Below are 12,395 nucleotides of genomic sequence, written 5' to 3' on the forward strand. Positions count from 1 at the left end.
AAAATGCTAAAAGTAAATAAAAATGGGGAAATACAAAATATACCTTATATGAATCTTGCTTTAACTGAAATAATTTATTCATTTTTGGTCTCAGTGTGAAAACATGGGGTGAGATGGCCTAAATATGGCTGTCTTCCACTGAGCTATAAGAGACCCTGAAAATAGAACTTTGAAGAGAGTCAGTGACAGAGTATCTCTTGGACTCACTTTGGCAAATGCATCTCCTCCATTTTTCCAACCAAGAATCTCCACTCAATTATTTTTCACCCCAATCTTCCCATCATCCTTCCATCCTGTCTCTATGATTGTACACATTTACTTCTTTCTCTCCTTTTCTGTATAAATGTATGTTAACATGTGTAAATATATATTTACTTACATAAATATATTTAATGTTATAATATATAATATTATATATTATTTTAATATCTATTCAATAAATATATACACATTTATATATATGCATACATATACACATATTTATGATTTTACATGATTTATCTCTCTAATTCTCCCTCTCTGCCCAGCCACATTAAACATACTTCTGCACACTCCAGTGCACCCACCCACCACCACGTCCATGCCTCCAGGCTTTCTCACATTTTCCAGGAAATCATCAAATCTACCAGTCTCTGAACCAATGGCTATTTCCCTCCATCAGGCTTCATCTTCTTCCCTAATGAACCTAAAACTCATAAATAATCAATTCATTTATTCTCTGGCCTTTGCTTTAATTTTCTTTCCACTTTCTCTGTAATGTTCCACGAGGATCAGTCCAAACATTTGATTCTTCTATTTTATTCCATATGGAATTTTCACCTTGTTCTTATGGCACAGTGATGATCTCCTCCTATTCTCCTAAGAGGCTAATCTAAATCTCTGAGGCTAATCTCAGTAGATAACTCAGATTTACATCTTAAGGAGGAAATCAAGACCATCAAATAAGAATTCCATCCTAAATACTTTCTTCTCTTGCCCCTATTCATCCTCCCTTCTTTCTGATTTGGCCAGTTAAAAGGTATGTATTCCTAATTTAAGCCTTTCACCTGTGATTAATGATCCACAGGTTTTTACCTCTGGAGAGACATCACCCCCTCATCACTTTGTCTTCAACTTCCCTGGCCTTCCGCCTTTGCACCTAAACCTGCTCAAATATCTTGTCTTTGAAATCCTTGGCAACACCACATCCTCCTCTGTCAAAGTCCTCCCTTCTGTTTCACATCAAGGATATTTGAGAGCATATTCCTACACTTCCCTCTTCTTCAGCATTCATTTGTCAACTCTTCAACATGGCTTTTATCATCATTGATCTACTGATTGTGTTAACCAAGTGACCAATGGATGCTCATATCATCAAAATCAAGGGAAATCTATTTTACATTTTTCTCATTCATTATCTTGGAAGCACTTACCACTGTTGCTTTCTCTTTCTTCTTAAAGTTCTCTCCCGCCTCACATACATAATGTCCATTTTCTGATTTCCTTCTTTAAAATCTGTTTCTCCTCATTGCCTTCCTTGATTCTACTTACTCAAATTCCCTTAGCTTTTACAGTTTCTCCAGGGCTCTGACAGGTCTTTTGCTCTCATCATTCTGTATAGGAAATAGCAAACACTCCAGCACTCCCCAATCCTATACCCATACTACAGCAACCTACATTCTAGGAATTAACCAGAGTCATTAATAGGTAAGGAAGATTTCTGATAGTTGCCTTCTTTGGTATTTTAACTTTTGCCATTAACATTCTGTGATATCCAAGACCACCAGTCTTAATCGCAAAAGTCCCAATTCCCCAAATATATTAATGTTTTCCACATCCCTATATTATATCATATAGGGACTATGCATTCCATTTTATCAGCTCAAAGAAAATGCACAATGCCTTCCAGTTTTTTAAGATAAAAAAATATATAAATTGGGAGAAAAAGCTTTCTTCCTTTTATGGGAGAAAACTTCCATAAGTTTTATGATTTTTTTAAAAAATCAATAAAACTACTCTGTATGAACCATAATGGTAGACATATATCATTGTTCATTTGGCCAAACCCATAAAATGTATTAATACAACACTAGGAATAAACCTTAATGTAAACAATGAACTTTGGGTGATAATGTTGTGTCAATGTAGTTTCACTGATTGTAAAAAAAAATGTACCACTCTGGAGGAGAAAATTGATAATGGGGAGGTTACACATGTGTTGAGGCAGGGAGTATATGAAAAATTTCTGTACCTTCCTCTTGGTTTTGCTTTGAACCTAAAACTTCTCTAACAAATAAAGTCTATTAAATAAAGAGAAAGAAATGAGAAAAGGATAACTGAGCAAATTTAAAAATAATATAATTATAAAGCTTTATCCTCATCATAACTCACCTCAATTGGCATTAAATATTCACTTTATTAACTTCCTCAATATATAGGTATATATTTAATGATTTGCCGATGTACTTCTCTAAGTCAACCTCCATCTCTAAAATTATCTGATACCATTCTCTCCTTTGTCATACAAACTCTTGCCTGATTAACCTAAACTACTTATAGTTCTCTGAATGTATCATGATGTTTTATACCTTAAAGATTTATGCATGCTTTTCCTTTTATAATGCTTTGCTGTCCTTTAATCTTACTAACGCATACTTTCTCAGTATATGGATACTTTCTTCCAGGAAGCTTAGATGACCATAGCATCTACATGGAACCCACATGTTCTCTTAGCACTCAATTTACTTTTCTCTTTCCTCTATTTCCCATCTAGGTCCCCTAAATCAAGGGCTACATATGATTTGGCATTATGTTACAGTACAATGTATTGCTAGAAGTAGGGGTTCAAATGCTTGTTGAATAAATAAACGAATGAGTCTGAGATATCAGTGTGGTTCAGAGGTCAGCAAGAGGGCTTTGTATGATTGCCTCTCCCTAGCACACTCCTCCTAGAGTTTTTAGAAACCTTCATAATTTGGTTCCAGCCTTCTGTATCATACCCCTCTCTACTCTCTGCCCTCTGACACTTTCAGTTCTAGTTATTCCTAACTACTTGTAGCTCCCAGAGCAAGTAGTTTTCTGTCTTATTCTGATCTGTCTTCGTGGCATGCCTTCTTCTCTTCCTCTCTCACCTCTTTCTCTGCTCAGCTGCTACTTGTCCTTGGTTATCAGAGTACACAAGACTTCTACTGGTAAGCCTTGATTTACACCAAGACCAAATTTGTGACCCTCCCCTCTCTTCTTCAGGTCCATCTACTCATTCTTTGCTTTGTACTTACCACACTATGTAGCAATAACCAGCTTCTTGCCCATTTGCTCACTAGTTGAGGCCAACAACCATGCCCAACCTTATTTCTCTTGCATCTCAAGCAAAGGCCCTGGCACATAAGTGACCAATGAATGACTAAAGAAAGCCCAAGTTCATAACCACATCATCAGATACCATTCTGGAGGCAGTAAATCTAATGACTGCCCCAAGTCTTAAGCTTGAGAACCTCCAATCACTCTACCTGGTACACATAAAGAACTCTAATGTTTGTTGAATGACAGAGAGGAGCTATAAAGAGGCTCATAGTGGAAGAGAAATTCTGGGAATTCTTAGGACCACGAGTCATTTGAATGTAATGCAATTGTCCCTCAAAATCTCTCAATTATAGATCCTACCCAGTGCCATATAAATCAGAACTAAAATACATACGGTATGGATTGCTGCTGTTTTGATTGCAGATTCGACATTGGGGGTTCCTAACAGGCTGCCCAGGTACATGCTCTACCAATTTGCAATACATTTCAGGTCCTCTTTCTCCACATGTTGCATTGGTCGTGATGAGGGCATTAGAAGCAAGATTCAGGACAGCAGGGAATAAACCTGAAAAAGATGGAGAAATGAAAATGTTTGGATCAGAAATAGTTATGATTTTGCTGTATTTTAAAATGCAATTAAAATAGGATTTTTTTAGAGCATTAAAATAATCCAAAATAAAATAATTAGTAGTAAATACCTGACTTAATTCAATACTATACATCAGGGGTCCTCAAATTTTTAAACAGGGGGCCAGTTCACTGTCCCTCATACTGTTGGAGGGCCGGACTATAGTTTTAAAAAAACTATGAACAAATTCCTATGCACAGTGCACATATCTTATTTTGAAGTAAAAAAAAACAAATGGGCAAAAACACCTGCATCTGGCCCACGGGCCATAGTTTAAGGACGCCTGCTCTCCACCAATACCAGTGTTACCAAAAGAACATCATTTTTTTCTTTCTGGGCATTAAATATGTAGTCTAAGGCTATCTTGTTAACTTTTAGCCTCTAATATTTAATTAGAAAGAAGATCCTGTCTCAGCTGGGTGTAGTGGCTCACACATGTAATCCCAGCACTCTGGGAAGCCAAAGCAGGAGAATCACTTCAGACCAGAAGTTCAAGACTAGCCTAGGCAACATAGCAAGACTTTATCTCTACAAAAAAATTTTAAGAAGTTGAAAAAACAAAAAACAAAAAAACAAAGAAAGAAGGTCCTTTCTCTAACATACACTTTTAAAAAAATCTTCTATTAATATTACTGGTAAACAACCTCACTAAATCTTCCTTTTCCCACTTCAGCTATTTTACATCTAGTATTAAATTATAATCACATGTAAGGATTCTGCAAACTATGTGTATCTATGTTTCTCATGTTCATTTTATGCTCCATTATCATGCAGTGTAAATGATTGTTATAACTCCTTTATCTTCAGACTGGAGAAGATAGAGAATGATAAAATATTTTGGAAAAACATTTTTTTTTTTTTACTGCTTTCTATGTTATCCAGGAATATTATATAGCAACACCTTGCAAGTAACAAATCATCACAGTAGTCCATGATGATATACTGGAAATTATTTCTTAATTATAATAGAAGTGTTTGACTTGCATAGATACAACCTGAGATACCCATCTAAGTGTAGGGCTGGTGAGATTTTTCATTCCATCCAAGAGCCCAATTCAGGATCTTCACTTCCTATAACTTAATGTTAAATATGCTTCATATATATCTAGCATCTGCATTTTATATACGTCTTGTCAATGACAGTACAGTAAAGTTACTCATCAAAAGCCACTCTTGAAATGAAAATCTCTTCTTGAAGAAAGTTCATTCAAGATTATGGATAATTTGACTCAATTTTTGTAAGGAAGCTAACTATCTAGATTGTCTCAGCTCTATAAATGTGCCAAGTAGGTCTATATCAATTCAACTTCTAAAAGAAAGTCCTTCCTGGCTAAATCTTATGGCCTGATGTTTTACTGAGATCCCTCGAGTTTTGAATTTATTAATGTTTTTTGACCTATCTTCAGAGCTTGACACATGCTGGGGACAGACTAGGTACTCAATATATTTGTAAAATGAATGAATACATGAATTATAAATGTTGGCCTCATAAATGTTCTTCTGCATCAACTGCATATAATAATGATGACGATGATGATGACAGCTACTAGCATTGTTGAATGTCTATAATGTGCCCAGATGTCAGACCCTATTCCACCACTTTTTATTTGTATGTACTAATTAATTTGCTACATAAACATTCACATGAGCTATATACTACAATCACCTCTATTTTTTTAAGGAAGCACAGATGTGTTAAATAACTTGCCCAGGATTATGGCTAGCAAGTAGCAAAGCTGTCATGTTAACCCTGGCAATTTGGCTCCAGAGTCCATCCACCTACCAGGGGTGGAGAACCTGCAGCCTTAAGGCCACATGTGACCTTCTAGATCCTTAAGTGTGGCCTTTTGACTGAATCCTAATTTTACAAAACAAATCCTAGATTAGGTTTAAAAATTTAAAAAATTGACTGAAAACAAGTAATTTAAATCTCTGTTGTAATCATTCTCAAAATTTCAAAAAGTGAATTCATAAGACCAGATGACACTTTGATTCTGGTCTCACTCTCAGAATTTCCCAAACAGCTGCACCCAAACAATCTTCTTCTCTCCCTCCCTTCCTTACTCACACTCACAAGTCTCTAAATAAAACCCCTCTGATTTCTGCCCCTCCTGCTTTGTGTTTTTCTCCAACTAATAGTTATTTGAGGTTTACAGTTTTTCCTGGTTCGCCAGGAGTTCAGTATGTACTTTTTTTACTTAATTGCTGTCACTATCTCATTCATTATTCCTGATAAATTTATCTCCCCCACTCCACTCCCTTATCTCTGTGCTCTCTGGCTCCCACACAATGAGACATTCTGTCAATGTGATGTAAGGTCAGCTAAAATGATCATTGGTCAGAGAAATATTAGCCATTCATAAAACAATTATTTAGTTCATGAAGTAGTGTGGTGTTTTATAAAAGGTCAAGTACTTTACAAAAGTTATTACCTTTTTTATTTTTATTTTTTCTATGTATACAAGGCTTATTGGAAACTTTGCTAATCATTTTATGAACTTTGTCAAGTTACAAATATAAAAATAATTAGATTGTCTCCAGATCATACTCTATTTTAAAAATTTTATTCTCTAGGTTAGTGAATAATATGTAATTAAACAAATAAGGTTTTTCCTGATCTTCTCTTCTGCTATTCATCACCATTTTGCATTTAATTATGCAATTATTCTTTCATTAGATATGTTTTGAGCACATGTTATGCCAGATAGTAAAATATTTGGGAATGAAAAGATTATTAAGATGGGTTTATTGTGGGAAGTGAGTTTGAGTTGAATCTTGAAAGAGAAATAGAGGTTTATCTGGTCGACAAAGGGAAGAAGGAAAATATCAGACATACTAGGCAGAGGGACTAGCACATGAGTATGGACTTTATGCTGACAGCTTATGTGGATGTTGAGTGGCTCAGAGTACTTGAATCTATAATTGTTCCAATATATAAGACTATGTAATTATACAGGTACAGACATGTACATAGATACAGATACATATAGATTACACATAGAATATACATAATGGTTCATATATATATCAACACAACTACTCCCTATTTGTCACTGTTAATAATTTGTTCTAGTAATCTTTTTCTCTAGTTCTTTAAAAATATAATTAATAATATAGTAAAATAGGTAGTCAGAAGGAAGAGACATGCTGGGCATTCTGTTTTCAGGTGGGCAAAACTCTACTTATGCTAACCTGCAGGATGAGTTTAGGAGGTACTCAAACCCCATCTAGCCCATACAAAGAAAGACAGCTTACACAAAAGCCATCTCAGGTTATTACCAACACCTCTAAAACTTCCCCAGGGCACTATCTGTTTTAGTCTGTGATCTCTGTGTCCTCCTTCAACATTCACCATGACCATCTTAGGTCCTGTTTTGCAGGTCTGGGTAAGACTCCTCATGCCTTGCTTTGGTGCAGCCCTATAGGTACTGATTTGAACTCAACAGGCTTGTACTTTCCCAGGCCTGTGTAATCATGGAAATGGGCCAAAAAGAAAATACTGCAGCCAAAATTATTTTGCTGCATACTGTATGTTCAGAAATTGCATTACAGCTCAGTTTCCCCACAGGATTAAATGAGTAAAATAAGAAAAAAAATGATACAGCTATATCAGATTATAGATGTGGAAGAAACATTGATTCAGAAGCTATTTTTTATTCTTTTTATTATTTAACTTCCAATAATCCCATTGTGTAAATTTTATTAATTCCATTTTAGAGACAGAGAGAGTGCAGTTCAGAGAAGATAAAAAATATGTACAAAGTTATGAATTAGTAAGATTGATAACTACAATTTGAACTTAGCTCTTTAAGGAGCTCAGAAGACTTCTGGTCAGGGCATGAAGAACTAAAACCTGGTCCTTGGCAGAATTTATCAATTTAAATACTTAATAAAAGATATAACTTACTTGCTCACCACTTCATTGTTGCTGCATAGAGATTTCTACCCATAAAACTAAAGATACTAATAAAATTTACATTTACCATCCTTTAGTTCTTTCCATTGATTTATTTCTCTTATACTTATTGGTCATGCACTCAAAATTAACCTTTTCACAATTTAATTGCCTTCCTTGTGGTCAGGGAACAGTTGCTTTATAAAATTTCATCAGTGATTTTGCTGTTTATTTAATAAAAAAAAAATCAGGGAAGTGTATTAGTCAGGGAAGGTTCCTCAATTAATTGCTAATGAGCAATTTGAAGAATCAGTCAATATCTGAGCCTTTATTGAATCTTCAGCATGTGGTATAATAGATTGTAACCCATTTTCATTATATGTTAATTCTCTTAGGCTTGCCTATTTATTCGTATTCAAAAGCACCAAAGGAATATTTATTGCCATATTCAATGTATTACTTGATTATGTAAACACTAGGAGTATAAATGAACTATAAATAGCTGATGAACCTTTATAGAGTATTGACTTACAGCCTCTTAATTCAATCTGAGGTCCTATAATGTTAATAAAATAAAAGCCAGTGATTACTATCCGTACAACTATGATAGACATTAGTTTTTGAGACAGTGTCTTGCTATGTTGCCCAGGTTGGTCTCAAACTCTTGGGCTCAAGCAATCCTCCTGCCTCAGCCTCTCAAGTAGCTGGGATTATAAGTGCATGCCACTGTACCCAGCTAGCATTTTTCTTCTGAATATTACTAGAATACATAAGTTTAGTTGAATTTATGGTTATAAGCAATAAAATCTGAATAAAAAACAATATTCTGTCTATATGTATATTTTCTTAGATGCTAGAATATTTATTCTATATATAGAATAATATATTCTGCTCTATAATATATATGGTAAATAGACTAGCTAGAAAAAGGCTAAGTATACATCATGTGAAAATTAGAAATTCTGCTACAATATGGCAAACATTTAGAAAATTTTCACTCTTCATTTGAATGTGTTTATACTATATTTGTTTACTTAGATAATGTGGTATGTTTGTACAGGTTGGCATGATTTTGATGATCTGCATTCTCAAAATCCCACATTCTGGTTCCAAATGGCAGAAGCATTCTAAAATTTACTCAGGTTCTATTTTTAATAATTGTGAAGTGTCTTTTATTGGCACAAAGCTTCCACAGATAACAGGGCATAAAGAACTAAAACCTGGCCCTATTTATAGATAACAGCTATAAATTCTGGAGTGTGTGTGTGTGTGTGTGTGTGTGTGTATGTATTTATACACCAAGTAGCTGGAGAGCACCCAAGAATAGGTAAGCCAGGAGGGAAGTGTGTGCTTAGAAGAAAAAGACACTGGATGATCCCCAGACTGCACAATGTGGGGTGGCTAAAATTAAAATAGAAACTCATAGTTTTAATGGTTTGAAGAACCACAAAACAAAACTAAAAACTGCCACAGCAGCTGTAAAGTAGGGGGAGAAATACTGGAATGGAAAGAACCATAGAAAGGGAGCCTCAAATCTGTGCATAAACTCTGCCAAAATCTTTCACTGATGCCAGACCCACATATAACCTAGGCAGATTCCAAGTACCCCAGCTAGAACTTAAAGAACTGAACAGAGATTACAGCTTCTGCACTCCACAGGGAACACAAGAACTTGGAGTTTGAGTCTAGCCAAGTTAAACAACTGATGCAATAACAACACAAGAAGATGGATTAGTATTCTTCAGAGGAACATAACAAAATCTAGAGTTTCTACCATTAGCTTCACAACATCCAGGATATGAATTCTTTAATACTAGACATACAAAGAAACAAGAAAATGTAATCCATACTTAAGAGAAAGATTAATCAATGGAGACAAACACTGAGATAAACCAGGTGTTAGAATAAACAAATATTTTAAAGCAGCTTTTTAACTATGCTCAAGGAAACACATACATACACAAATGCTTGTAATGAAAAGACAATTAGTAAATCTCATCAGAGAAATAACAACTACAAAAATACCAAGCATAAATAAATTCTAGAACTCAAAAATACAATACAGTATCTAGAATAAAAAACATCCACTACATGTGATTAATAGAAAATGGGAAATGGCCAAAGAAAGTATAAGTAAACTTGAAGATAAATCAACAGACTGTTTTTCCCTCTTAAATATTTTTAAATGCATATGTATACTTCAAATAAAAATTATATCATTGCTTTGGGAAGGTTGCAATGTTTATAGGTATAATACAGATGATATTAAAGTTATTAAGTAAGAAATATCCAATTTCCTTATGTACTAATTTTGACAGTATCTGTGACATTTCATTTGACACTTCTTGTTTTATTTTTATTGTAAATGTACATCTTTATTCTTTCATATGCACACTTTGACTTGCGATTATCTTTCAAATTTTTAGAACAATTTTTATACAGCCACAGATAAGTCAAAAATTCATATTATTTTCAAATATGAGCTCTGTCATAAAACCAATATAACACATACAGCTCAAAATATCAACAAAGCATTTGGAAAGGTTGTGGCTAATGAACATACATTATGTTGATGGTTTAAAAAGTTCTGTTTTGGTAATTTTAATCTTAAAAATGAGCCATGTGGACGACCTGAGACCAAGGTGGATAATGATACACTAAAAGCTATAGTGGAAGTGAATCCATCTCCACCTACGCATAAATTAACAACAAGGTTTCGTGTTACTATTCCAACAATATTAGATGATTTAAAACAAAACAAGGTAAAGAAGCTGGATAAATGGGTACTACACAAATTAAACAAATGTTAAAAGAAAAATCGTCTCAAAGCTTGCTTTTATTTGCTGTCACAACAAAAAGGTGAATCATTTCTATACTGTATTGTTACATGTGATAAAAAAAATAGATTCTTTTTGACAAGTAAAAGCATTCAGCATAATGACTGGATAAAGATAAAGTGCTAAAACACAGTTCAAAACCGAATATTCATCACAAAAAGCTAATGGTGTCTGTATGGTGGTCCAGTGCTAGTATTATCCACAACAGCTTTATAAAACCTAGTCAGTCAATTTCAGCAGATGCCTACTACAACCAATTGGACAAAATGATGAGGATGCTTGTGATTAAGCGGCTAAGATTGGTCATTAGAGACAGGCCAATCCTCTTGCAAGACAACTCTCGACCACATGCCGCACACTGCTCAAAGTACAGAAACTGGACTTAGAAACTGTGTCATCTACTGCATTCACCAGACCTTATTATCAACTGACTACCACTTCTTCCAGGCTTTGGACAACTTCTTTCTTTTTTTAAGTATTATTATGTATTTTATTTCAGCATAAATTACAGGGATACCAATGTTTAGATTATATATATTGCCCTTGTCCCACTATTGAAAGTAATATGGACAGACCACTTCTTTCAAGAAAAAATATTCAACTCTCAACAAGCTGTAAAAAATATCTTTCATGATTTCATAAATGCTCATTCTCCAGGCTTGTTTGCTGCTGGCATAAACAAGCTACCATTAAGATGACAAAACTGTGTCAATGGTTGAGGCATATACTTTGATTAATTGTACTGCTTCTTGTTTGAGATATAATAAACTAAACTTTTGATTTGAAATTGGACATTACATATTTAATGACCTAATAACAATAACAAAGGAATGGTGGTGAGAGATAGGTCATGGTAAATGGATCAATATATTTGTGAGGTTCTTATGCTTTACATTAAGTAGTGTGATATGAAAAAGATTGACAACACCAAATATTAAAAAGTTTGTGGAGCAAGTAAAACTTTACTACATCACTGTTGGGAGTGTAAATTAGTGCAACCACTTTAAAAAACCACTTTAGAGGCCGGGCGCGGTGGCTCACGCCTGTAATCCTAGCTCTCTGGGAGGCCGAGGCGGGCGGATTGCTCGAGGTCGGGAGTTCGAAACCAGCCTGAGCAAGAGCGAGACCCGTCTCTACTATAAATAGAAAGAAACTAATTGGCCAACTAATATATATAGAAAAAATTAGCCGGGCATGGTGGCTCATGCCTGTAGTCCCAGCTACTTGGGAGGCTGAGACAGAAGGATCGCTTGAGCCCAGGAGTTTGAGGTTGCTGTGAGCTAGGCTGACACCACGGCACTCACTCTAGCCTGGGCAACAAAGCGAGACTCTGTCTCAAAAAAAAAAAAAAAAAAAAAACCACTTTAGAAAACCTTTACCCACGTTTTCCAGCCTAGTTAAGTAACAGTAAATGTTTACACACACAAAAAAAACTGTACAAAAATATTCATAGATGCTTTTATCATAATAGCCAAAACTAGAAATAGCTCAGGTTTCTATCAATGGGAGAATTCATACAGAAACTGCATAAATAAAATGAAATAATATTCAAATTAACATAAATCAAACTATTGATATATGCAATAACAGAGATTATTTCAAAAAGCATTATGCCAAATAAAAAAGAGCACATACTCTCTTATTCATTTTCATGACCATCTTTGATCAGACAGGCCTAATCTTTTTGCAAGATAAAACAAGCAAAAATGGTTGCTTTCATGGATTTGGGGACAAAGACTAACCTGTAAGAGGC

General features: G+C 34.7%; 1 protein-coding gene across 1 annotated transcript in view; it reads right to left on the reverse strand.

Moving 5' to 3' along the window:
* LAMA2 (laminin subunit alpha 2) overlaps positions 1-12,395 on the reverse strand; it is a 583,504-nt gene that overhangs the window by 435,922 nt on the left and 135,187 nt on the right. The window contains exon 2 of the mRNA XM_076002974.1: positions 3,677-3,847. Coding sequence (XP_075859089.1) covers positions 3,677-3,847 — 171 coding nt within the window. The remainder of the gene's footprint in view (positions 1-3,676; positions 3,848-12,395) is intronic.

This window comes from Microcebus murinus, chromosome 5 (assembly GCF_040939455.1).
Source record: "Microcebus murinus isolate Inina chromosome 5, M.murinus_Inina_mat1.0, whole genome shotgun sequence".
NCBI classification, from domain to species: Eukaryota; Metazoa; Chordata; class Mammalia; order Primates; family Cheirogaleidae; genus Microcebus; species Microcebus murinus.